At 41.8% G+C, this 27,105-nt stretch overlaps 1 protein-coding gene across 4 annotated transcripts in view; it reads right to left on the reverse strand.

The window, feature by feature from the left end:
- Positions 1 to 27,105, reverse strand: part of EPB41L3 (erythrocyte membrane protein band 4.1 like 3) — a 140,015-nt gene that overhangs the window by 10,362 nt on the left and 102,548 nt on the right. For 3 of the 4 annotated variants that reach the window (XM_061169861.1, XM_061169858.1, XM_061169859.1), the window contains exons 9-14: positions 25,725 to 25,877; positions 21,515 to 21,612; positions 20,634 to 20,809; positions 17,213 to 17,433; positions 7,692 to 7,745; positions 3,927 to 4,118 (exon numbers count right to left, since the gene is read on the reverse strand). In XM_061169861.1, coding sequence (XP_061025844.1) covers positions 3,927 to 4,118; positions 7,692 to 7,745; positions 17,213 to 17,433; positions 20,634 to 20,809; positions 21,515 to 21,612; positions 25,725 to 25,877 — 894 coding nt within the window. The remainder of the gene's footprint in view (positions 1 to 3,926; positions 4,119 to 7,691; positions 7,746 to 17,212; positions 17,434 to 20,633; positions 20,810 to 21,514; positions 21,613 to 25,724; positions 25,878 to 27,105) is intronic. The other variant, XM_061169860.1, reaches the window with a different exon arrangement.

Here is a 27,105-nt window from a genome sequence, read left to right on the forward strand (position 1 = left end):
ATTGGGCTGTGAATTAGAATTATGCGGAGAGCTTTTAAATAAGAGTAATGTGTGGGGTGCACCTCTGACTAATTAAATCAGATTCTGACGTAGAACCCAGGCATCGGTATTTTAAAAATCTTGTAGGTGACTGTAATATGCATCTAGAGTTGCACCCCAGGGTCTGAATGGAAAGTCACAGAAGTCAGATTCACAGAATGGAGATAATTCTATCCATGAATAGATGATCCATAGTGAATGGATATTTTGCCCAATTTAAGGCCCATCCAAGACCTGAATAGCAAAAGTAAAGCTGGACAAGAAAGCAGAAAAATGCATAAAGAGTGTTGATTCTAGTTATTCATGGCAGTTGTGTTCTATAAAGTCGCCGTGAACACTGAATTACTGAGTACTGAACCACAGCTCCTAGGGGAAAGAGAGGGTCAGGTTCCTGGGAGCTTCTGGTCGTGAAATTTTCATCAACTGATCAATGCATAACCTTGTTTTATGTGTGTTTCTGTTTAAAGACCCCTTATTTAATATCTATTATTGATCCATTAACATCAAACACACAGCCAGCAGCACTATAACTTATCCTGAACTTTGCGTATCTGACACACATATTGTCCTATAAGGCACATCTCAGCCTTCTTGTACTTGGGGACACTAGACAGTACTTCAGCACTATGCCTGGAGGTTGTTTTAAATAGCAAAATCACCAACAAAAAACACAAAAAAGCAAAAATGTGGCACTAAACAGGCTGTGAAACTTGTTGCCTGTTCACCTTACCTGGGAAGGTGTGCCTTGAGCAATTTTTTTTTTTTTTTTAATCACATTGTACCTGTCTGTGAATTATCGTGAAAGCGCTGTTAATATTGATTTTAGGGTTACAATAAGTTTTAGTGAGTAGGTGAATTTGCACAATAAGGAATCCATGAATAGGGAGAGTTGACTGTATTAAGCTGACATACCAGTAAAACCACCAGCCACCTTAAAAAAAGAGGACAGTACTGGCATGGCATAAGTGCTAACGTGTATTGCATTGTGGTTGGGATTTGGAAACTTTTAATATTCAAGTAACCATGAAGGAATATCTGTCCAATAGGGACTAGGCCTAGGTATACCACAAAAGGCTGTCATGGGAAATATCTGTGGACAGAAGATGTACCTGAAACCCTTCACATCCCATCCATCTATCCTACGTTTGGAGGGCCCCGTATGTGGGTTTGCCTGTTTTCCAAAGTTAATGATGATTTGCTATTATTTGCTTCTTTGGGGCCTCATTGCTACTTGTCTCCTGTTAACTCAAACATTTGAAACTTGAAACCACTGGCAATAAAATTCCCATTTTATAATAAACATAACATCATACTCTTAGAATATAATCACCATTACTAGCTCACTATATTTCTAACTCCTAATTTTTCTCTAATTGGTCATAAACTGGTTGCATAGAAATAGATTTACTTAGGGTTCGACCGCCACAGACAAAGAAAAAAAGTGGTCACATTAAAAATCAGGAGTCATTACATTTTTTTCAAAACAACATTGTATCACTGAGATTCCCAAAAATATCCAACTAAGTGTGGTGTCACTGAATCAGTTTCTTTACCCTTCTGACACAAGCAATATTACTTTGAGATGTCACTTTAAAAAATTAAGTTAAATATTTTCTTTTAGAAATAATTGGACCTCTTTCTAAACTGGCCAATTATTGTTTAATTAATTTAAAGTGGGTCATATTAAATAAAAGGATAACATCCAATGAGTAATTTACTTAGAAAAATACCTCCCCTCTAAAATGAAAATCTTTTGTTTAGGTGTTTTCAAACAAATATGCTTTGTGTATGCCTAGCTGGCTGGGAGGATAAAATTATCTTTTGTGCTTTTCATAAAACCAATAACAAAAGCCAATATTAAGTTTTAATATAGAAATGAACAAGAATTTGGAGCATAAGAACTTGCCGGGCTGTCTCCAGGGCCCTCAAATGGAGGATAAACTGGGTGTCACCAAGGGCCCCGGGAGGAGGGTCGGATGGGAGCCCCAAGGCGAGGGAAGCGCGCATAGCCCTGACCTCCCAGAAGGGACCTCTCTCTTCCTCTGGGACTTGAAGCTCCTTGGAGCTGCTTTTTCAGAGCCCCTTTGATAACCAGGGTTAGCCAGCCTTGTTTTTAAGAAGCTCTTCTTTACATCTAGCAAGTCTCCCACCAATTTCCTCCCTTCCCGGTGGCAGTGGAGTCCTAAGGTACAGCTTCTGCCCACCACTCAGCAGACACTTGAAAGCGGTTACTAAGCCAGCTGCTGGTCTCCAGTCTACGTAACCAAACTACTTTGTGCTTCTGCAGAGGACATCTTTCCTCCATCCTTTAATCCTTTTAAAACAATCCTTTCTTAGGTCTACTGCAGTTTCTCTGCACCAACAGGGATAAGGCATCCACATCGAGGGTAAGTTCAGCATATTCAAAGCATCACCTCTTCAAGTTATTAACATTCTTGGGGGTCATCACCGTTATTCTCTAAGAATTAGAGGATTTAATAAGTGAAAAAAATTTCTTTTACTAGTCTAATGACCTAGACTTGGACAGTCCCTTGTTTATTATCACCACCTTTAACTTCTCCAAGCAACTACCCGAACTTCCATTCAAAGGGCTGCTACCTCGCGTGTCCCTGAGTGACAGCAGGGGAAGAGAGGCTTGACTTTTTCAGTGGCTATTTATTTTGTGTTTTTGTAACGTAATCCAGTATCTGCCATCTTCAGAGCCAGCACGTCCTTCCTTATTTCCAGCCCTCGTAGAAATAGGGTAAACCAAACTTGACCAATTACAATAAAACTTATCTGACCATAACTTATAAGTGGCAGTCTTACTAATGCAGGAACTACAATATTTAAATCAATCAGGAAAATGTGACATTTTTGTGTCTTGAAACTCAAACAATCTGAATGAAACCGATGTTTAATGGTACAGGAATACTTTGGTCACAGGACTTTTCATTTATTCTGCATAAAAAGGCCCTTTACAAAGTAATTCAAATGGAGATATACCTTGTCATTTTTTTAAGTGGGATTGGAACTGTCATGAACATCATGATTGTGGTCACTTCAGATAAACAGCTTTCAAGGGAAGAAAGAAGTTAATATGATACTAGAAAGATGCTGTTTTAAAAAACTACTTCTTTTGAAAGACAGATGAAGTAAGATGATGTGTAGCAGTTGACAGTAAGATTAGTACCACTGCCACTGTGGGTCCCACACGATGCGAGCCTTAAAGTAACACCAGCTGAATCCTCTATCTTGCTGTACATTTAAAGAGCGATCTCCTACATGGAAGACTTACTCAAAAAGACATTCTGGCCTTTACTTTCCCTATTAAAAACCAAATAAAAACTGATTATAAGTCATAATATAATATATATGTTTATATATATAAATCAGTTAAATGAACCAGTTTTTAAAAATATATATATATGCTATAAATAAAAATGAAATAAAAAACTGAGTATACCCGTAAAAACCTGGTGTAGTAGTCCCAGAGTAAAGTATGCCCTGAAGTGTTATCAACTTCAGAACACTGTTTAGTCAAACATTAGACAATCTCAATAGGCCTCATCTTGCAACTGATGAGAAACAGTCATGAATTTTCAAGGCGTTTCTTAAAGCAGTGGAAGTACATTCAGAAAAACTGTTGGTTCATTAATACAGCAGGTCAATGTCTCCCAGCTGTGAATCTAGAATAAGCAGATCTGAACCAGAGTTTCCTTGTTTGTTCCAAAGCACCATGGGATGCGATTACTCACTCCTTGGCCACCTAACATTGTACTGGCTATACACAGACAAGGGGTGAGATTCTCTACTCAGAAGCCTGCCACATCCTTTCCCTGCAGACCCTGCAGAGGAGCGAGGCTAGTGAACAGAAAACAAGTGCAACCCAAAGCCTGGATACCGACCTCTTCAGGTACCAGCGGCTCGATCATGGGTGCCTCCTCTTGCCGGGCGGCTAGTCGCACAGGGGAGGTGGAAAGCCTCTTTTCCCATTCGTTCGTGATGGCAGTGTCCGTGGAGGTTTCTAAAAAGGTTCTTTTCAGCTCACTAATATTGGTCTGATGTTTCATCAGGTCATCTTGGGTTTTATCTAGCTCCTATATTCAGAACGTAAAGAATCCAACAGTCAACATTTTACGTTTGTTTTCCTTTCTGCGTGCTCTCTCTCGTTTTAAAAGTTAGGTCATTATCTCATTAGTAGTCAAAATAAAAGAATTCTGATCAGGGCTCATGACACTACCACAAACACTCTGGTGAAAATGTGATATTTCCGAGGGAAAACAAAATCTAGTTCACGCAAGCAAAAAAACCAAAAGTTTCAAAGGTCAACTGTTAAGAGTGTAATTCACATGTAACCAGAGAATTAAAATAAATACACACGCAGGAAAGGGGATCTATGTCTAGGAGAGAGGAAGGAATCATAGGAAGCTGAGAAGTCAACCACACATATTCACAGGTGAGAACACACCCTTCATGCATCATGGTACGAGCCCACAGGTTAAGCCACCAAAGGAAAACCAACACACACAAGCATGCACTGGTATATACCAATACCAACCTCTAACATAAGATTACTATGTTTGACATACACATTTTCACCCTTTATTCGCTTAATCAGACTATTCTGAAAAAAGTGGAGAAGAAAGGAAAGTAAGGGACATGATAGTCACATGAACAAGTGTCATCCTCCACACTGCACCAACACACAGTCACCACCTCGGAGCATGCTGCAACACCGCAAACAAACAATGACTTATCACACGCTGGTTTCTGCTTTTGTGTTTGATTTTGAATTTTCTACCTGTGCCTTGAGTTCTGCATCTTCCTCCTGGTCCGACTGCCAGCATCAAGAGAGAGTGGGAAATAAAGTCTTACCATGCCATTGACTCTAAGATCGAAGGATGGGTCTACATAAGCCAGCTACATGGGGGCTAGTTTGCTCTTATGTGAGAAGACATTTCTTTCTTATATATAAACCACAACGTTCTCACACACAAATTATGAAGCTTAATAAGAAGACAGGAGCAAAAGATTCCTTGCCCCATGGGTCTTTGACCTGGACACTTCCAAGCGTGATGAGCCCACACATGTGCTTGGGAGGTGACAGCTAGGACTTGGCGGGCTGTCCTTAAAGGATGTTAGCAACGGTTCAGGAAGTGGGGGAAGCCAACATCGAAATTAAAATTCACAAAAAAGGCTATGAATATCCAATGATGAGAGCTCCCTTGGAGTGTAGGAGTCCTCACAATAATCCTATGAGGTTAGCTATTATGATCCTCAATTTGTAGACCAGAGAACTGAGGCACAAAGAACGTAACACAGAGGTTCCCACATTAAAAAATTTCTTGGAACTTTGAATTTCTTGAACCCACCTACTTAAAAACAAATTTGGGAGAGGAGAGGGCTGATATGGATGGGGTAAGTGAGGAAATTAAATAGACTACCATCAACTACAAAAATCAACTATAAGACACGGTCCAGAGTGAAATTATGGGTGACAAGTGGGTGATGCCAGAGCACATGGCCTTCAGCAAATGGATCACTTTGTCTGGGTCTCAATGGGGACCAGACTATCTAACCTGCATGCCCCACCCTGCACTGCTGTTACACTGGCTCTGGAAAAAAGAGAAGGGGAAGCATTTATAAGAAGCGTTAGAGGGCTGGAGGCATGCTGATCCTACAGAGGTGGTGGGTTCATAGCTCTTCATTTTATTTTTAACCTTCATAACCTACCTATGTTATACGTCTTCGTTTGCATGCTTCAAATGTTGTATAACAAAGTTTAAAACTGCTAGAGAAATTTATAGTATTTTTTTTTCTCATAGCTGAGTCATTTTTTTTTAACATCTTTATTGGAGTATAATTGCTTTACAATGCTGTGTTAGTTTCTGCTGTACAACAAAGTGAATCAGCTATATGTATACCTATATCCCCTCCCTCTTGAGCCTCCCTCTCCCCCCCCGCCCCATCCCATCCCTCTAGGTCGTCACAGAGCACAAAGCTGATCCCCCTGTGCTATGTAGCAGCTTCCCATTAGCTATCTATTTTACACACGGTAGTGTATATATGTCAATGCTACTCCCTCAAACAAATACCGTATATTAACGCATATAGATGGAATCTAGAAAAATGGTACTGATGAACCTAGTGGCAGGGCAGGAATAGAGACGTAGAGAATGGACTTGTGGACACAGGGAGGGGGAGGGGAGGAGAGGCTGGGACGAATTAAGAGAAATTTAAAGTAGTAGTATTAAAATATTTTTCATTTACAGCATACCTTAGGATTACAATGAAATTTACTGAATGTATCAGTAGCTACATATAACTAATTCTCACAAAATTAAGATGTAATTGTTATATTTGGTGTAGAAAATGATTACCTTGTAATCAGTTTATATTTGATTGCTTAAAAGAACCAGGATGATAGTTTTACAGTATTATCTCTAAATTAAAAAATGATGATTTCCAAACTTTGAACTGAACTCTGGCATTTCCAAAGGAAGAAATAATTAAACTCCATTTTGAAATGTTCTTCTGAACATATTTTCAATGAAGTGATGTATAGATACTACCTATAACATTTTTAGTTCTTCCTAAATACCCAACTAGAAAATATTGTTATGATTGGATAATGTAAAAAACAATCTAATGTTAAACACTATCACAAAGTAAAAAATAAATTCTGTTAGCACTTCAGGAAATGAACACCTTGACTTCCATTACTATAGATAAATATTGTTTTTACAGAGATTTTAATTAGTTACTGGTAGAGAAGATTTAAAAAACAACGTAAGCCATACACATATTTAATGAACCCTAAAGAATTAACAAAGGATAAATAAGAGCATAGTATCACTGGTCAATGTGATAATTTTTTTTTCCAATAAAGTACTGACAGTAATTTGTTAATTTTCTTTTCCTTGGAAAATTCATTTCTTTTGAGTGACCCAGACTACATCCAGGCTATGAAAAATGAGTTAAGAGAAGTATTATAATTTTAACAAGCATTTTGACCATTTGGGATTTTAAAGTATATCTGTATCTAGTCAATAAGCTAATTACATAAATTGTACCACCCACCCCCAATTATGGCTATCATGCGTAAACATCTGGGATAAGGGAATACATTTTTAAAAAAATATACACACTACTGCATATAAAATAGATAACTAATAAGGACCTACTGTACAGCACAGGGAACTCTACTCAATACTCTGTAATAACCTATATGGGAAAAGAGTCTAAAAAAGAGTGGATATATGTGTATGTATAACTGATTCACTTTGCTGTACACCTGAAACTAACACAACATTGTAAATCAACTCTACTCCAATAAAAATTTTTTAAAAAGTATTACCAATTTAGCCAAGGATTCTCAAAATGTGACCCTGAAATGGATAGGGTCACTGTCACCTGGGAACTTGTTAGAAATGCAAATTCTCCAGTCCTACCCCAGACCGTCTTCTGAATGAGAAACAGGAGGATGGGACCCTCCAGATGACTCTGATGCAGGCCAGAGTTTGAGAACCGCTGGTCTAGGCAGTAGAATATATTTAACTCCGACTATTAAAAGTAGAATTTCTCTCCACTCTAAAAGGCAATATGCAAAGTTCCAGCCTGCAGAGCATTTCTGTTAGGCAACGGGCGGCACCCACAGTGACTGTACCAACCTCAGTGGCGGTGGTTTCCCCATCAGCCGCGGTGTCCGTGCGCTCACTGTCGGTCTGTGGATCACAGAGGTGATCAGGTTCCAGGAGAAAGGCAGGAAGAGAAAACAAACCATCCGGTCAAGCGGGCATGCCCGGGTCCTACAGTTCAGTCCCTTTTTCTGTGATCTGTATCGCACTACCTTCCCACAAGAATGCAGGTTCCAACAAAACCAAAAGAAAGGCCAGAGCTAGGTTCCATCAGCAGAGACACTCAGAGGAAGACCAGAGGCACACGGCCTGCGTAACCACAGGACGTGTATTAGCCAAGCTGACATGTCTGCTGCCATGTCATTCTTTCCCCCATTTTTAACTGAAACCCCGAGAAAGAGCTCCTAAAAATGTTTAATGCAAATAAAATTGCTGTTTATATATTTTTAAAAAAATTCTAGGAATAGGTCACATTTGAAAAGTAACTTAACATGTCAATTTAAATAAAAAGCTACTATTAACAGTCACTGGACTTTCAGCCCCTCATTTATACCATTTTGGTAATTTGCATCCATCTAAGACCATCAGGCTGTCTGCATTACCTTTTAATTATAAAAAGCACATGCCAGTGGCTCACAGGCATGTTTTACATATGAAAAATGTAACTCAATTCTCAAGTAGGATTGCTAACTAGATATTTTTAAGACTATACGTTGTTTATTTCGCCCCACCCGCCAATAGAAAGAGGTATACAGAAGTATGTAATTAAATATCTCGTTCCAAAATAAACATTCAAATGAAGCAAATAATAATAGTAGTAATGAAAAATAAGGAGAGAAGGAGAGAGAGAGACATCTACTTGGACACAAATAAAACAAAGCACAGCATTTGACAGAGCCTAGGTTTTCAAGGGAGAATTACAATAGTAATTTCAAGACTGACTTTTAATCTGTTTTTATAGTGGTTTATGATTTAAAACAAAAACTCTTTTTTTTTTCTGGAGGAGAGACGAGCCACAGCCATTGAACTTGGGACATCTCAACGTCCTATATAATATTAACTGACTTTCCCTTCTCAACTCTCAAACTAGTCATTATTAAAAGTCTCTCGAGCAAAGTTGTGCGATTACTAATTTGTCAACAAAAATCCAAACTGGGGGCTCTAAGGTTGTGAATCTGCCTCTTAAAATAATCTCTCACTGCAAAGACCATGGATTATCAGCGGGAGGGCTGGGACAGTGCTCTTTATGTCTACATGACTCTGGCTGGGTTGACTTCTTGGCCCTCTCCCAAACTTTCATTTTCTATGTTCCTAAAAGAAATGGAGTTGGAACTCATGCTTGGCGTGTGCACCTGAGGTCTCCATCCTGGCAATCTGCTCCCGTGCCTAAGAGGGAAATCCTTTTCAGTAGGTTGGTAAAGAAAGCATGCTGAGTGCTTTCATGACCCGACCACCTTGGCAACACCTGGAGGGGGGTGGCTATTAATTTTCTTATCAGGGTGATCACTGCTAGGGCATTAGCATGGCTTCGCCAACTGACAGTCTAGGGCAAGGCCAGTTTGATTTAGGAAGAGAAGCAGGTCCCTGTTCAAGGGTATGGGATAACCCGAGGAAATCTTAGGCTTTCAAGAACAAGTAAGAATGACTTGGGCTCAGCGTGCCAACTAGTTGTGTCAAAGGCTTCGAAAGTTGTTGAAAGTATTTCTCCTCCTACTTTGATTATTTCCCTTATGGCTTTAGAATTCACTTCAGCAGCTTTCCAGGCATCTTGGCAGTGGAATTACCGCCATGGTTAAGAGTGAGGGGGTCTCAGGACAGACTGATATCAGCTCAAATCCTTGCTATTTATTTAACTCTATGGCACAGGGGGCAGGTTTCGTATTTTAATCCCAATTTCCTTCTTGGAAAATGGGGAAAATCATAGCCCTAACTGTATCAGGTAACGGATACTAAGTCTTTATGCAATGCCTGACACAGCTAAAAATGCCTATAAAAATCATAAATATTGATATCAACACAGTATTTCCTAATTATTGCTATTATTTTTCCTAGCTATACACAAATAAATAGCAGCTTAGGCTGCATCTAAACTCCCTCAACCTCCTACTCAGCACCTAGTCAGTGAGTCATTCAACAAACATAGTGCCTGATCAATAAACAGTTAATGACTGAAGTAATAAAGGCTGAATAAAGTAGCTTTTATAGCAACTTTTATTTATATAATATCCTATGTCTAAGCAAAACTGCAAAATGTATGGCATGCCATGGACTATCATATAATGTGTTTACACCATTTAAAATGTTAAATCAGGTGATCAATCTTTTCCTCCAGATTTCATCCATCTCCTTTTTTGGTATTATCAAAAAATTCTTCACAAGTTGGCACATGATTACGGTGAGCTAAATTCACCTTATGTCTCTGGATAGATGTAGATGATTTAGCATTCGGCGCCTCCTTATTTGACCAAAATTCTAGAAGGACAAATGAAAAAAAAAAATAGCCAACAGCTCTGTAGTTGGAAATGATTACAGCTCTCTGCACTGGGTTTCGCTCTTGAGAAGGGCTGGGACTAATTAAGCCACTACCACACGTGACAGATGTAAGCTGTGATGATAAAATATTTAAAAAGAATCAGAGTCATTAGTGATTTTGCAAAACCAAAGTGACAGAGCTGAACCGTATGTTACAAAGTCACCCGGTTTAGCTGCCAAAACACTTGAGGCCCAGGGAATAAAACAGGCCGTGTCAACAAATGGCGAGTGTTTTTTTTTTTTTTTTTTTTTTTTACCTGAATGACCTACATCTGAGTTCTCTAGCTCAGCTTGAACCAGAGCTCACAGCTCTTAACACTTGGGGTTGAGACGACATTGAACAGATGGCCAAATACAAAGTCATGTGGCAAGAGAGCCGTCATGAGTGACCGAGGCTGGAGGGGAGGACTTGGAAGGCCGCCTCAGCCGGAGCTGGTTCACGGTCTCAGGGGAGGGTTCACGTGTGCGAAGCACCAGGCACGCGGCCTCCAGCTTGCGAGGAGTAACTGCTGTGATTTGTTTTGCTGATGTAATGCAGACATGCCCAAGTTGAACGTTAATTTTCATGCACTGATTACAACAAGATGTACACCCTGGATTAGGCACAAGATCTGTGTGGTTTGCTACATAAAAGTTCAGTTATTTAAAATGCAGGAAAACATAAAATGGCAATCTTTTCGCCTTCTGTTAGCTTGATGACTAGCTCCATTGCTGAAGGAACAAAGATGTGCAGGTTGGAAACCAGCTAATATTATAAACAGTTTTTGTAGATAATATTGCGTGCGTAATGACTGTAGGTTTGGACCTACGTTATTTGATTATGTTGCTACTATGAGAAACAGTGATATTCAAACCTAGGATTTAGAGTGGTTTTTCTCTTAAAATATTTTCCACGTACGAAAATAGTTACACATAGATAGATTTGGAGCTAAGTCGCAGAGGATCCAAGAACCTTGCAAAGGGCTCTTAGGCAGTATCAAATTGAAAAGCCTAAACTTTTCTTGAGAACATCTTGGAGACCATTCCCACTTTTTTCCTGCTGCTGCAAAGAAACAGTCATAATACCACTAAATATAGATACGTACCTCACAATGCTATCTACTCACAGGTGCAGCTCGGATTACCATTTCTAGCTGAGCACAGAACTGAATAGACTTTCCTTTTTTAGTGTTGCTTTGACTTTGTGATTTTCTTTTTTAATGCTAGGTGTATTGGGTTTGGCTCCTGACACAAAACCCTCCAGAATTGCTGGAGGAGCGGGGGGGCAGGCGTAGGCAGGAGGGTGGGTTTCAGCCAGGGGCCTGCTGGCACTTCTGTTCTTTTTCCCTGCGTTCTATTTAAAGGCTGCACAAAGGGAAACCGCTGGGCTGTTCACACGGCGGCAGCGGAGTGGAGGGAAAGGGGAGCAATTAAGAGGAAACACTACCGGCTAGGACGTTACCTCCCCCAATGGCTCGGATGAGGGACTGGGGACTGACAGGCAGCCTGCTTTCACGGATGGAGGCTGAAGGCTCAAGTCCTTTCCTGGTCGCTAGCCGCAGAGGCCCATCCAACTTCCCCAGCCTCACGCTGGAACTGAGAGAATGGGTGCCACCCAACACATGCCTTGGCATTGCTCGTGCGCATGAAATTTCAGCCCATTTTTACAGCGTATAGAAACCTAACAGGAGTCTTTCCTGATTGTGTTTGGAAACTGCTGTTTGCAACTGCCGCTCTTTCTGGTCCCGTTTCTGGCCCTGCCAATGACCAATGTCACTGAGCGTTTTAAACTGCTCAAGCCCTTCTTTCTGACCCAACACACCCACGGGATCGGGCTCCCCTCATGGAGTAACAATGACGGTCTGGCAATGACAATCAAAGAGCAGCGGGGGCATTTCAGAATCTCCAGGGAGGAGAGGGAGGCTTTTACAGTCTTGGAGAGCTGCCCCGAGGGTGATGATGCACCTCGATGGCGGTGCTCTCTCCCGCCGCACCCTGAGCATCCTTTACCTGGTGCGTATCACCACTGTGCATCATTACATCAGGGTACATTTTGGTAACTTGCCGCCAATCTAGTTGAAAGTTACTCATCTGTCTTCTGTGTCATTTCCTTTATTGAATGAGAACCGAACAGAGCCTTTAACTCGACCCTGAGTTCTTACGTAGCTAACGGGTTATTTATTTACAATTGGCTCACGGCTGAGTCCTTCCCCACCCACTGGAGTCAGTGGGTGGCAGCGCGGCTCCGGGCCGGGCTCAGCCTGCTGCATCCACATGGTGTTGTGCCTAACCCCGGGGCCGGGTCGCACCCCCTGCACACAAAACCTCTGCACAGATTGGCACAGACGATAAATGAGGCTCTGAAAGTAGAACCACTATCGCAGCAGCCGTCTGAGACTGTTTCGGACCGCGGCCCCGAGCACGACAGGGACGTGTGTTCTATGCCGAGGTACACACCTCTTCCTCTGAACTGTCACTCAGGTCATTGTCTAGTGAGGCACTCAAGGAGGCCGCCTTGGGCTCCAGGCAGCAGAGGCACAGAGCCAGAGGGAAGGAGAGAGTGAGGGCGTATGGCACTGAGAAGGAGGCGGAGAGCAGGAAGAAGAAGATGAAGAGGACGCAGGGCACCAGAGAGGGTGAGCGGATGGGGAGGTAATGCTGCAAGCTCTGGGGCAGGAGGTTGCTCTCGGAAAGGTTGGGGAAAGACAGGTAGCCATCGTCATCCAGAAGAGAGGGAAAGGACTCGGGGAGCTGCAAGGAGAAGGAAAACAGGGTGGTCCCTCGGCCCGGCTGCTGTTTGTGGCTAAAAGTCACATCGTGGTTCCCCAGGCATGGCTTCCCTCGGCCGTCAGAGTCCGAGGCGGGCTCCCCGTGCAGGTGCCCGGGGTCTCTGGCCGGCTCGACCCCCGGCGGGGGGTGCCCGTTCTCCTTACACCTCCTGCGGAGCCCTGTGGGAGATGCAGGGGGAGAGGGGGCTGATGGGGGGGAGGGGGGACATGAGTCAGTGCCAAGCCCGGGTGACTGATGTGAGAGAGACAGCGAGAGAGACAGAAAGCAGCGAACAGAGGTGCAAAAGGACAAAAAGAAAACTGCAATTAGTTAATTTTCTTATGGGTACCGAGAAAAAATCGTCAAACAAGAATTTCAGCACTAGAGTTGTTTGTGAATTTTAAAGTATTCAAGCTGCATGCCAACGCTGCCACGAATGGCCATCGTTTTCCCATTAGACCCTCAAGTCAAACATAGGGTGGGCTTGAAAAAAAAATCAGAACTGAAGATATCCGTGGGTATCTCAATGACTACGTTTCATGTGATCCAAAACTTCTGTTTAGACCAACAACTCTAGAAATTTTTAGGATGCTGAGAGCAAATGCAACTCTCTGATAACTTAAAACCAAGACTTTCAATAACTTCTCCTAATCTCCAGCTACCAGATCTGTTACTAGGGTTCAGTTGGATTAAAATGACAATGAATCCAATTTTTGATTATTAAAAACAAAATCTCTAGCATTACTTTTCCTTGGTTAGTCAGTTACAGCCAAAGCAGGTGGGTTTCCAAATCAAGAAGTTTCTGACCCCACTCCTACCCGTAAGCAGCTCCAATTAGGGAATTCCACAGTGAACACCTACCTTACCTCCCCATAAAGCACCGAGGCTCTTTTGAAAACTCCTATTTTGGCTCCGTTACCCATAATCTACACGGGGGAGCTTAAAGAAGTGGTTTCAAACAAGCTAACCAGCAAAAAAGAACGTGTTTTCTTGTGATGTGGTTTATCAGCATTTCCTTTGTATTACTTGTGGTCCATAAGTAATAGAAAGATACAATTTCCCCACCTTCCGGTTTCTCTTAGAGGAGCAGTAGGCTTAAGCTGCCTGGTTTGAGTCCTTAAGGGGACGCTCAAGGCAGGCATCCCCACAAAAGTGCTCCTGGGGAGGGGCATGCAGGCTTCTGCAGGGCAAGTAAGGTTCTTTACACCCTTCCTGGTCCCCGCAGTCTCCGTGACCACAGCCAGCTTTCTCTGCAGGTGGTGGAGGGATGCTGAGCGAGAGGGGTGGGAGAGGCAAGCAAATGCCAAACAGGACCCAGGGCCAGCGTGGAAGCTGCTATAGCCGAGTTCAAGACAAGGTCACCTGGAGCCTGAAGATGACTGAACTTCTGCTCGTGTGTGTGTGTGTCTGTGTGTGTGTGTGTGTGTGTCTGTGTGTGTACCCACATGCGTGTTTCTGCCTAGTGTCCTGAGAGCATGGACATTATCTGGCCTGCTTTGTGACGGTTATCCAACCCTGACTTGGTAAATATAGAGACAGAGGGTAAGAAAATGCACAAATAAAATTATATCATGGATCTAGTAGAATGTAGAACTGTCTCTTTTTCGGTATCAGACAAGTATGTCTTTTCCTAATACTCACATCTGACGTTAAACGCTGTGTCTTAAACAAGACCCTGCACAAATCTCACTGAGCTGAGGATAATGTACAAGTTACAAGCTGCCTTCTGCCCGTGGAGGCTGCCCCGTCACCTGGGGTGATTGTTAGTGGGGAAACACACCTCCTCTCAAAGGAATCTAGGGACCAGTCGCTTAAGAACTATTTTCAGTAATACATTTTCATCTTGGTTAAAAAATGAGCGCCCTCGGGCTTCTCTGGTGGCGCAGTGGTTGAGAATCTGCCTGCCAATGCAGGGGACACGGGTTCGAGCCCTGGTCTGGGAAGATCCCATATGCCGCGGAGCAGCTGGGCCCATGAGCCACAATTACTGAGCCTGCGCGTCTGGAGCCTGTGCTCCGCAATGGGAGAGGCCGCGATAGTGAGAGGCCCGCACACCGCGATGAAGAGTGGCCCCCGCTTGCCACAATTAGAGAAAGCCCTCACACAGAAACAAAGACCCAACACAGCCAAAAATAAATAAATAAATAAATAAAAATTTTAAAAGAGCTATGTCATTAAAAAAAAAAAAAAAAGAGCGCCCTCTACGTTACTTTTTTGAAGATAGAGAAGAATGAAATGACGGCTTAATCTTCTATGTTGCTGATTAAGTGGTTTTTACAGCGGCTTTTTTTTTTTTTTTACTTAATTTTATTTATTTATTTTTTGGCTGTGTTGGGTCTTCGTTGTTACGCCAGGCTTTCTCTAGTTGCGGTGCGCGGGCTTCTCATTGCGGTGGCTTCTCTTGTTGCAGAGCACAGGCTCCAGGCACGTGGGCTCAGTAGTTGTGGCTCATGGGCTCTAGAGTGCAGGCTCAGTAGATGTAGCGCACGGGCTTAGCTGCTCCGCGGCATGTGGGATCTTCCCGGACCAGGGCTTGAACCTGCGTCCCCTGCACTGGCAGGCAGATTCTTAACCACTGCGCCACCCGGGAAGCCCTAGAGTGGTTTTTAAAGACAGCTTTGCAGTGGGGGAGATGTAGACGCCCTTCAGCTCCTTCAGCACAAGGCCTCGGCCACGGCCTCTCAGAAGGCATCAGGGTCACAGTGCTGGCTTCTCAGAGGCTCCGACTCTAAGAGCACAGCCTTCTTGGTCTTTCTAGTCTCGCATGGCATAAATGGCACCAAGTGATGCTGGCTTACGGCTCCATCTCATGTAAACAAATCGCTGATCTTTCAAAAGCAAACAAAGTGGGACTGGATCGTTTTTGGAGCAAACGACAAGTCATTTACTTTTATGGGGCACTTAATCATATTTACACATCCCTCAGAATGGAGTGTTGGCCTGGGCGACTTCCAGAAATCATGGGACACATTGGCTTTTCAAGTATATCATCTTCTGATCGTGACCTAGTTAGAACCCGCCTTAACTGAAAAGAGTGTAAAAACAAAATTCAGAACAAAGCACATTTTAACAGCAAAAGTGATCCAAATATCCTTCCACTATGTCCTATCCTGTTTTTATTTTTGTGTTTGGCAAATAAATAATCTTACCCTAAAAAAGGATGATGGATTGGGTCACTGGGATAGTCTAACATAAACAGAACGATGATACGTTTGCCAATCTGCCCATTTAGAGGTCACTGTTAAATTCTTATCCAAAGGAGCATTTTTCTACAGAGTCCCAGCTGATTCTCTGCCCTGTACCCTGCATTTGAAGAGTCCATGTGCGAAAGAGCACTTTTGAATCAAATTTACCTAAGTTTTAGCATAACCTCTAAGTTATACGGCATTTTTATTCTGCTGTTTCCTTTCACTCTGTACTCTGTACATTCCAAGACCCACTCTTGTTTTCCCATTATTATTATGTATAAACCTCCCGGTGTGTTCTTTGACTTTTAGGGAGCTGCTCTGCGACATACAAAACCCCGAACCAGAAGCAGGTTGTCTACATGTTTTTTGACTTTCATTTTCCTGAAAAGTTGCTTTATAGTGATGGACCTCCAGAAATAAACATAATATTTAAAAATAAATTGACTTTTGGATGAAATGAAGTGACCAAGTTCAATGAATAAAACACCCTGGAGAAATTACTGACAAGTTCGCCCTCCGTCTTCCCTTGCAACCTTCGGCGTTAATATCCTTTTTCCAAAACACATCCACTGGCTACTTTGATGATTAGGTTAAGATGATAAGACTGAGAGAGAGAAACAGTGGAAACAGTGTATAAGTATGCAGGCTGTGGTCACTCAGCTACCTGCAGTCAGAAGAAGGGCAAAGCAATTACTGTGCATCTAGACAAATACACAGCCCTGGGTAGGAGGATGGGGCCAGAAACAAAGAAAACAGCTTTAGTGACAGTTCTGAATTGTGAGCCCAAACAGAAAAGTGTAATTCACTACCAAACGTATTTTTAAGATCTACAGACAGGACAGCTGTTGAAAGTCTCACGTAGCACCTGAGTTGTTCAATAAGAATTTCCTGAAAGTTAGAAAGGGCTTTTGCAGAGGAAAAGTGTTGACAGAGGACATACTAATTTAAAAATTGACAACATGAAGGTGACTAATGCTGAGATATGAATTAGCCTAAGTCTTTTTCACATTCCTGGCTTACGTCCTCAGTCTCATTCAGGAGTTCTTTAGAGAGTGCACAGGTCGGGGAGACAGCGGGGAGATGTACCTTTCCCTCGGGCCGTACGGCAGCAACTGGTGTGGCTTCCTCGGCCTTTTGCCGTCTGTCCTCTTCCTCGTCCCGCTCCTCCTCTGCCTTTTTCTCCGGAGTCACAGTGGTGATCAAGTTGGTCTGAGAGATGCCCTTTGTTGTTATGTACTGGCCAGTACCAACCTCTGCAGCAGACACAGAATCCTTCATGTATATTTCATGGTTTTCATTCACTGATGCTAAAAGCAAATACAATTGGAGAAATAAAGACCAAAATAGTTAAGTCAGAAGACAGACGGACGCCACCGATTGCTCCCATTACAGAAAAAATACCCCCATAAAATACCAGGTTTCTCTTCAAAAGACAGGTCAGCCCTGCAGGTACTCTCATCTAAGCAACGCCACAGATTCATCTTTCTATGTCACCCATAACTGCGTTTAAGCGTGATTTCAATGCTCATCTCTCAAAGCCACCAGAATAATTTCCATCCACTCTCAGGCTCTCTGGTGAGGACGTGTGTGAGGGTGGAGGTGAGTGGAAGGATGGGGGGCTGGGTGGCCACCGAGGCTGTTACCCACAGAGTAACTGGCGGGGCACCAGCACCAGACACTTGGGGCAAGTTCCACAACTAACAGCAGACAGACAACTGCCCTAGTGCACTTGACTTTAAACAGAGCTTTGGAAGTGCCCCTCATTAAGGAGCACTGAAATGCTTTTTTATTATTATTACTATTACTACTACTATTAGTGCTTGGAAAGTCTATCACTTCTACAATATAAAAGCTACATAAGTAATTATGAAAAGTAACCATCTGGGCAGAGATTATAGAATTCAGATGGCAACTCTGTTCAACTGAAGTGCAGAAATGTTTTAATTTCTACTGTGCTTTAAAAAGACTACCACGATATGCATACATTCATTCATCTCTAGTATTTTGGGAAAACAAGACAAACGTTGCTAATGAAATTCATGCAAGTGCAAAGCACGCAAACATAAGAGATGTAACACCCAGCCTTTCGTCCCAGCTAAAATGTCTTAGTGAAAGAGATGCTTAATTTAGTTAGATTTTTGAAATTTGGTACTCATTCTTTTAGGTTTTAGGTACCATAAAATTTACTGAAATTTAGCAAGGCTGCTTTTCAAATCATAGGCAAAATTTAATCTGCTTTCATATTTTAGGAAGTTTAAAACATAAATGTAAGAAAAAACTCTGAAATCCTTTGAATAGTAAACCATTTTACTAAAATACCTTCACTAAGATATTTTACATCTCTTACTGATGATGAAAAAGCTCATATGAGACACAGTTTCCTAAAAGGCTTGTTAGGCTGTTCTAACAGAAGATGCAACCTTGCAAAAAGCAGTTTCTATTCCAACATGCAGCCATGGCCCCCCAAGCAGCAGCACAGAAAACATACGAGAATTGGCAGGACCCCAAAGAGTGAGAGACAACACATACTAACATCACTTTTGGGCAGAGAGAGAGAGACAGCATGGAATTAGTACATTGATTTCACAATTGTCTTCTCAGCAATCATTATCACACAGAAGGTCACAAGGAAAACAACATTCACAACAAATGTGTCCCCTTGGGTTCACATCGCAGGACAGAGTGGATGACATTCAGGGGAAAAAGCTGTGATTCTACACAAGTTCCTCCAACACTGACTTAGAGAACACACACTAGTTTACACAGACTCTTCCAGGAAGAGGAGATGAGGCACCGCCAAAAGAAAGTGTCATTGTCAATGTGAATTTTTCAGTATCTTAATCTGACTCAAAACGGTCCTAATAAACAGTTTTTCCCAAAAGTTTGGCTCTCAGAGATTCTAAAAACGGGACATTGTTATAGAAGGTAGAGAATGGTAAGACTGACTTCCTAGGCCAGCTCACAAAAGCCTAAAGAATGATTATCAATATACCTACTGAGATCATTAATGACTACATCTGTAACAAGACTGCTTTCACCTACGTCTTATTCACTCTTCGCAACAACCTGTCAGAGGAGGCCTTGATCCCACCTTACAGATGACGACTAAAGCTGGGACCTGCAGACAGTACATCATCCACTCACCGCTGTACAGACAGACGGTATGGACATCGGTCTGAACTTATCTACGCTAGGTGAGCATTCTTCCCACTTCACTAATATAATTTATAATAACGATACGGCACTATAACACAATTTTTACTTCCTCTAAGTATCCCTTTGGGAGAGTAAAGTCTTTTAAGTCAGGGGATCCAGGGAGTTTGCTGCCCCACAAGCCACATCGGGGTTTGGCGAAATGGAAGGAAGAACTGAGACTCCATGGTGAGTGGGCAGCAAAAAAGGTCAGGAGAGAGGTGATACCAGGCACCTGTAACTTTTATTTGTTTCTATTTATGCTTTTGCTTATTATTAAAATCGTATACACATGCTAGAAACTTCTCTTTTTATGTGCCCAGGATAAGTCTCCTATAAAACATCTCACCCCCAAGGTGCTCTGGATTAGGAGGCAGAGGTCTGGCCACAGTCATCCCCTGGTGTCTGGGGGGAATGGTTCTGGAACCCCTGTGGATAACCAAAATCCACGGATGCTCAAGTCCCTCACACAAAATGGTGTACGTAGTACAATGAATACAGTTGGCCCTCGGTGTCTGTGGGTTTCACATCTACGGATACAGAGGTTCCGACTTTCCTACAGCTGCCACGTCTTGGAGCAGAAAGCACATCTGCATGTAACTCTGGATAGCCATAGAAAACTGCTCCACAAAACAAAAGCCTGCTAAAAACTCATTATTATGCCTTAAAAATGTTACTTAAGTGATTCAGTGACTCTCTCCCTGTGGTACTCACACATCTGACTTAACGGTAGAGAATATTTACACAGCAACGCTTTCCCAGCCCATCTGGTGTAGTAATTAATATTAACCAGGACAATCTCCTTAGAGCCCTTTGCTCTGTTATTTGAATGTCATCCTTTCTATCAGCTATTATTCACTGACTGATACAAGTCACGTTTTATTCATAACATTTTTAAAGAAACAGAGATAAATCTAATGCACAGTTTTCTTTCGGAAACACATCATCTAAAACAAACCTGATAATCATTTACCATCTACTGAAAAGAGAAACAAATTACTTATAAGTATGTGATTACCATATTTATTTAGAATGAGAGCATCCTTCTCCAAATTCAGGGTGCCAGCTTATGAAAGCTACTTCATTCCCCAAGTACCATTCTTCTGTGTGATTTTATATAAACCCACCAAGAACAGACATTAGACTCACACAGGCACCTTTTTTGGGGGGTTGGTTAAAATTCGCCACTCAAGCCGAAGACCAACAAGTGCTCTTCCTTTCATGCTATCCCAGAGCACCTATGTCCATCAAAGGCTCACGATGGTTTCACGCGGCTCGGTAGCCACTAGCGGTCATTAAGGGGAGCGGTGCCTACCTCCATCCAAGCTGCGAGACATGGTATAACGTTTGCTGGACGAACGTTCGAAGTAAGGGGCTGGGCGGTCTATCAATGCACTAGCTCTCCTGGTTTGGGCTTGTGTCCTGCCACTGTAACGAAACTTGGAACCCAAGGTAAGGAACTTCTTTGGAGGTGCTTCTGGTAACAACAGTCTGGAGATATTAAAGGAAAAACATCAGCAAGACTATTAAGCCACATACTAAGAATGCTAACTTATTACTCTGTTCTGAAAGGTAAAGTGCTTTGTGTACTCAAGGTTGAACCCCCAACCTGCCATTCAGTGAACCTGATTTTATAAGGAAAAAAAAATCACTTCACACAGTGTGTATCAACTAGGGATGTTGTAGAGAGGCTAGAAGCAAAACAGGGGTGGAGTTGGACTAGATGAATTTGAACATCCTATGGAACTGGAGAGTCTGTGGTTCTACAAACCCAGAGAGCAATGAAGTAGGTGATGTTAGTGAAGAACAGTGATAATTTACTACTTTGTAGACACAAGTCTGAGGGCTTTAGTATTTACTGTATGTGGGCAAAGGGGTGCATGGTATTGAAAAGCTACTGAAAGAGTAAGGAATGGATTGGGCACCTGAAGTGGATGTTCTAGAAAAATAATGAAAAACCACTAAAGATAATGAAGGGGAGATGAGACAGATAAGTATCCGACAAATGCAGGAAAATCCTTCAAATTTAGTCAGAAGTTCTTTTAGGATTTATCAAGAAATCTGGCAGCAACAAACTTGAAGGAATAGAAAGGGATCTTGTGGTCACATTCTTCTTTCCAACAACCTTTTTTCAGTGTAGGTGATTCCAATCATTCTAATTCTTCCTTAGGAAAAACCAAAGTGACCTCTACCCACCTGAAAAATGTATGGTGTTCTACACACACTTTCCATAAACGCTTGGCCGCTCTATGGTTGGGCAGCTTAAACCCGATGGTGCTTTCAAATTGTTCAAACTAAATTTAAAAGACATATTGAAGAGGAGAGTGAAGTTTGGAATCATAAATAACATGAAAGCAAATAATATACAAAGTCAAAATACCACCCACATATTTTTTCTTTACTCCCTAAATCAATTGCTATACACAGATTTCATGCTATACACATTCACTCATTAAAAAAAAAAAAATCTCATATCTATCTCCTTAAAATGCTGCAGGTACAGACAACCACATTATGCATGTAGTAAATGTTTCATGTACAAGGATGAATCTTATGAAAACTAAATGCAAAAAAACAATATTTGTATTCCTTCCAGAGACCAATTTGTCCTGATCTGATTTCTAAGCCTAATCTTCATAGTTTCTCTCTGACATCACGACTTCAGCTGGAACGCACAGAAATGAATAAAATGTTTACAGTCTACAGCATTCTCAGGATGACATTTTCTCCTTGTATCTGGTCTGGAAATATGCACATATCCTAGGTATTTGATGACTTGGTATCAGATACTGCTGATTTTATTTGTGCATTCTAATATGGATTATCATGTTAAATGCTAACATCTCTCAATATTATACACAGTCGTCCCTCGGTATCCAAAGGGGATTGGTTCCAGGATCCCTGTGGATACCAAAATCTGTGAATGCTCAAATCCCTTACATAAAATAGCATACTATATATGCATATAACTTATGCAACCCTCCCATATACTTTAAATCATCTCTAGATTACTTATAATGCCTAACACAATGTAAATGCTAGGTAAATAGTTGAAATACAATGTGAATGCTACGGAAATAGTTGCCTGCATGCAGCAAATTCAAGTTTTGCTTTTTGGTACTCTCTAGAATTTTTTTTCCCGAATATTTTCAATCCATAGTTGGTTGCATCCACAGATGTAGAACCCTGGGATAAGGAGGGCCGGCCGACTGTATAAGCTCAGGGATTGGGAGAACACATTTTCATATTCTTCAGCATGTAGAGTTCAGATGATACTACATCAGCCATTTGCTTTTTCAGGGTGAGATAGCTAACTTCCTGAGTAAGATATTTTAATATTACTATGGCAGATTCTCAATAAATTTTTTTTATTTTCTGAAGACAGGATACATCAGGCCACCAGAGGGCAATCATCTTAAACAGTAAAAGGTTTCCCAAAAGAGCTCAAACCCCCCAGACTCCTGGTATAATCGATAGCAAAAGTAATTTATGTGGTAACGAACCAAGGGGAGGGGTCCTGTGCGAGGTATGTGAACGTTAGCTATTCTGGACCTCTGTTTCTTGTTCATTGAGTGGGACTGGCCAGGAGGAGAAGGGGAAATATATCACCGGTGGCTCTAAATGCAGTTGCCTTCCCCATTTTCTCCCTCTCTCTGACGTTCCTGTCCAGGGACGGTCATGAAACTCACCACCGTCCAATGGACCCAGTCAACCGACAAGCCAGAGGAAGGGACCTTGACTAAACCATCCTCCATTTATTCATCTTGCATCTCACATGGACGACACGCCATGCTAAGGCCAGGGGTTTTACAGCAGAGTCAGCTAGCTCTTCCCAGAAGAAGCGGGAAGCCGGGAAGATTCCCTTACTGCTCTGTCCTGCTCAGCACAAGGATGAGAGAGATCCCAGCACTTTTTGAACGTTTATCTCTATCTGTCTCTGTGCTCTGTGCTCTGTATCCACTTCTTCCAACCGCTTCAGAGCCTTCGTGCCACCAGTAATTCCTTCTCACTCATTCTTCTCAGCCTATGAATATGGTTGTAAAAAAGGGTGGAGAAACGACTTTCTCTGAGCGTGTTTCTGCGGAACCAGAATCACTGCTAAGTGTCAGGAAGGGAAGCCGCTGCTACTTCACTCCTCACCTTGCTGTTACCCGCCGGGGGCTCTTAACTCTTTCCTGAACTCTTACTGCCGCGACAAGACCTGGTTGTCAAGTTCAACGCACTTTCCTTAGTTCTCATCCGAGCGCCTCCTCTGCCCCGTCTGGCACTGCTGGTGAACCAGGTTCCCTGAATCTCATCTTCCTTATTTATCATCCATGACTGTTTCTGGCCCTTCTTCTCTTCTCTGGCTGTTTTTCCTCATCTGCCTCTGGTCCTTTTCTGCCTACCCCTCCCTCAAAAAGTGGTATTATCCAGAGTTTTTGTTTTAGGGTTTTTTCCCCTCTAACTTCCTTGTTCTTGGTAATTTCTTCCAGGCCTAAGGCTTTGAATAAAATGTATTATACAGCTGATGACACTGTTTAAATCTTATATTTCTTACTATGCAAGGATCACCCCCCAAAAAATCTGTCCCAAAAGGAATTTCAATCTTTTTGTCTGAAATTCTCCCTTTTTCTCTCTAGTAATATCATCACCATTGACTTCGCTCATGCAAACCCAAAACCCTCTGATTATCCTGGACTCTCTTCTTTCCTCTTTTGATCCTTCCCCCATCCTGTCTCCAGGACCTACTGGTTCTGCCCCTGAAACCTCTCTCTCAAATGTGCTTCTTCCATTCTATTCCCACAGCCTCTGCCCTAGTTTAGGTCCTATCACATCACATTACTAAGTTACTGAATTTCATCCCAAAATATCCATCGAGTATGTCACATCCCGGTTTAAAGTTCCCATGGCTCACTATGGTCTCATGATGCACTGCTCCAACTTCCCCTTCTGGCCCCTCACAACACCTATGCTCATTTCACGTCTACGGAATATTATCACACTTGCATCGTGATGCTGTAATTGCAAGTGTGTGAGTCTTCTCTGCTAAACAGAAACTCCCTATAGGACAGGAACAAGGTCGTATTTATCTTTCTATTCTCAATGCCCAACACAGTGCTTGGCAATATAGAGATGCTCACTTAATGTTTCATAAATCAAACATATCTTGGTTATAAGTTTAACATGCAATCTTTAGGAAATATTGAAAAATGACTTTAATTTCAGATATTTATATGAAAAGCTCATAGATTATTTCAGTCTTCATAGACAAGTTTGATTTTCTATTTATGTTAAACACGACTGCTTGCTTTATACTCTTATTCTTTAAACTTTTTTTGTACTGAGATATAACTGACATATAGCATTATATTAGTTTCGGATGTACAACATAATGCTTTGATGTTTGTATATTTTGTGAAATGACCACAATGAGGCTAGTTAATATCTATTACCACGCAAAGTTACAAATTGTTTTTCTTATGATGAGAACTTTTAAGATCTACTCTCTTAGCACCGTCAAATACACAATACAGTGTTATGAACTACAGTCACCATGCTGTACATTATATTCCATACAGTGATTTTTAAATTGTGTTTTCCACCAGTGGTGAGGTTAATTTTGAAGACAGGAGATAATTCTATATTGTACCAGAAAATGTTCAGAAACTAAATGAGCTGCAGTCTTAGAGCTTCCACTGCCTCCATTATATTAACTATACTAATTAGAACTTGGACATATTTATTATCTATTATGAGAAAACAGCAGATATTTACTAGATATTATGTCAAACCACTAAGGAGGACATAAGTTGACCATGGATGGATGCTTCTGCCTAAGGAGCAAGGATTCATTAACAATTTTGATTCTTTCATTAGCCTCTCTGATTGAAAAACAAAGGGGAGAAATACATTAGGCTACAGAACTTGCATAATTTATACCCGGTGTCACTTGTTCTAATCTTTCTTATACTTTGATGCATGTTACCTCTAAGCTATTCCCTTTAGGGTACTATCAGATTTGGAGGACAAGAGAGGGGACACGGAGACAGAACAACAGGACCGATGGGAAGAAATCTATTCTTTGTTCACAAAGAGGTTTAGCAACTAAGAGTTTCTTTTATACCGCAGCTTGAAAAATACAAAACATTATTCATGAATCTTGATTTTCCACTGAACTATGTAAAAAGAAAAGCCTTTCAATTAATGTATGCAGTGGGGAAAAACTAGAACAACACAATAAAAAAGAAGAGAATATCCTATTTATTACCGTTTATTGGACAAACCTACAATAAGTTCTCTTAGGCATTTAGCTATAACTCATTATGTCCTGCCATGTTCAGAACGTGTGAGCAGGTAATTTAAATTTTTGTTTGCTCTTTGGTAACTTTCTTCCCAATGTACATGCAAATTGGGGTCTACTTACCTCTCCCGGCCGGATCTTAATGTAAAAGTTGTTCCGTTTGTACGAAATCTTTAGAACCTTTGGCCAGGCAAACCTGTTGATGCGTAGTCGGTCACGATATATCAACAAACCACTTGCACACACTCCTAACATGATTTCAACTCCTTCAGAATCCTGGAAAATGGCAGCAAGAAACGATGGATGAGCATCTCACCTATTTCCATTTATGGTGGGTACACTATTTAAGCCTCCAGGTCAGAACCTATAATTAACTACCTGCAGCTCTAACCTAAATAGGAAAAGTACTGTAGCACTTTAAAAAATATTACCACTAAATAATAGCCTTTTGATGAAGATATTTATCACTGTGGAGATTTGTTAGTGTAAACTCTGTTCACCCAGGTATCTTAGACTTACACAGCATGTCAACACTGCAGACAGAGAAGGCCACCCAGGTGAAGGTGTGTTAGTAACAGTAACGATCAGAGCCTCAGTTCTTATTACTGAGTGCTAGGCACAGCTCTGACCACTTTACATACATTGTTTATCTTCACTAGGATAATTCTGAGATAGCTGCTATTATTATTCCCACTTTACAGACAAGAAAACTGAGGCACAGAAAGGTTAAGTGTCCATCCCAGTTGAATATCGGCAGCCTGCTTCCAGGGGCAGGACTTTTAACTAATACGTACACTAACAGAGAGACCCCCATCCTTTCCGATGAGTGTTTTGGGGTTTATTCCTTTAAAAAGTCTTGATTCTCTTTTTTTTAATTTAATTTTTATTATTTATTTATTTACTTAATTATTGGTTGTGTTCGTTGCTGCGCGTGGGCTTTCTCTAGTTGCGGTGAGCGGGGGCTACTCTTCGATGTGGTGTGCGGGCTTCTCATTGTGGTGGCTCCGCCTGTCGTGGAGCACGGGCTCTAGGCGCGCGGGCTTCAGTAGTTGTGGCTCCCGGGCTATAGAGTGCAGGCTTAGTAGTTGTGGCGCACGGGCTTAGTTGCTCCGCGGCACGTGGGATCTTCCCAGACCAGGGCTCGAACCCGTGTCCCCTGCATTGGCAGGCGGATTCTTCACCACTGCGCCACCCGGGAAGCCCTTGATTCTCTTTCTGTATACCATTACTGTCAGAGTAAAATTCGAATATAAAATAGTCTTTTTAAAGTACGAGCGTGCTCCCCAACAGGACCCCAACACACACTCACCGCCCAGTGGTGCTCACTTAACCACTTGGCTCACATACATAAATATAGATGCATTTAATATATGCATATAGATTTCTTTTAAAACAAAAGTGGGATCATGCTGTATTTGCAACTTGCTTTTGCGGCTTGCACAGTCCATCTTTGGGTCATCTCCTAGGGATGTGCAATGAGGGGTCCCAGAGGTCATCAGAGATG

The sequence above is a fragment of the Eubalaena glacialis genome, chromosome 15 (genome assembly GCF_028564815.1).
Source record: "Eubalaena glacialis isolate mEubGla1 chromosome 15, mEubGla1.1.hap2.+ XY, whole genome shotgun sequence".
Taxonomy (NCBI): Eukaryota; Metazoa; Chordata; class Mammalia; order Artiodactyla; family Balaenidae; genus Eubalaena; species Eubalaena glacialis.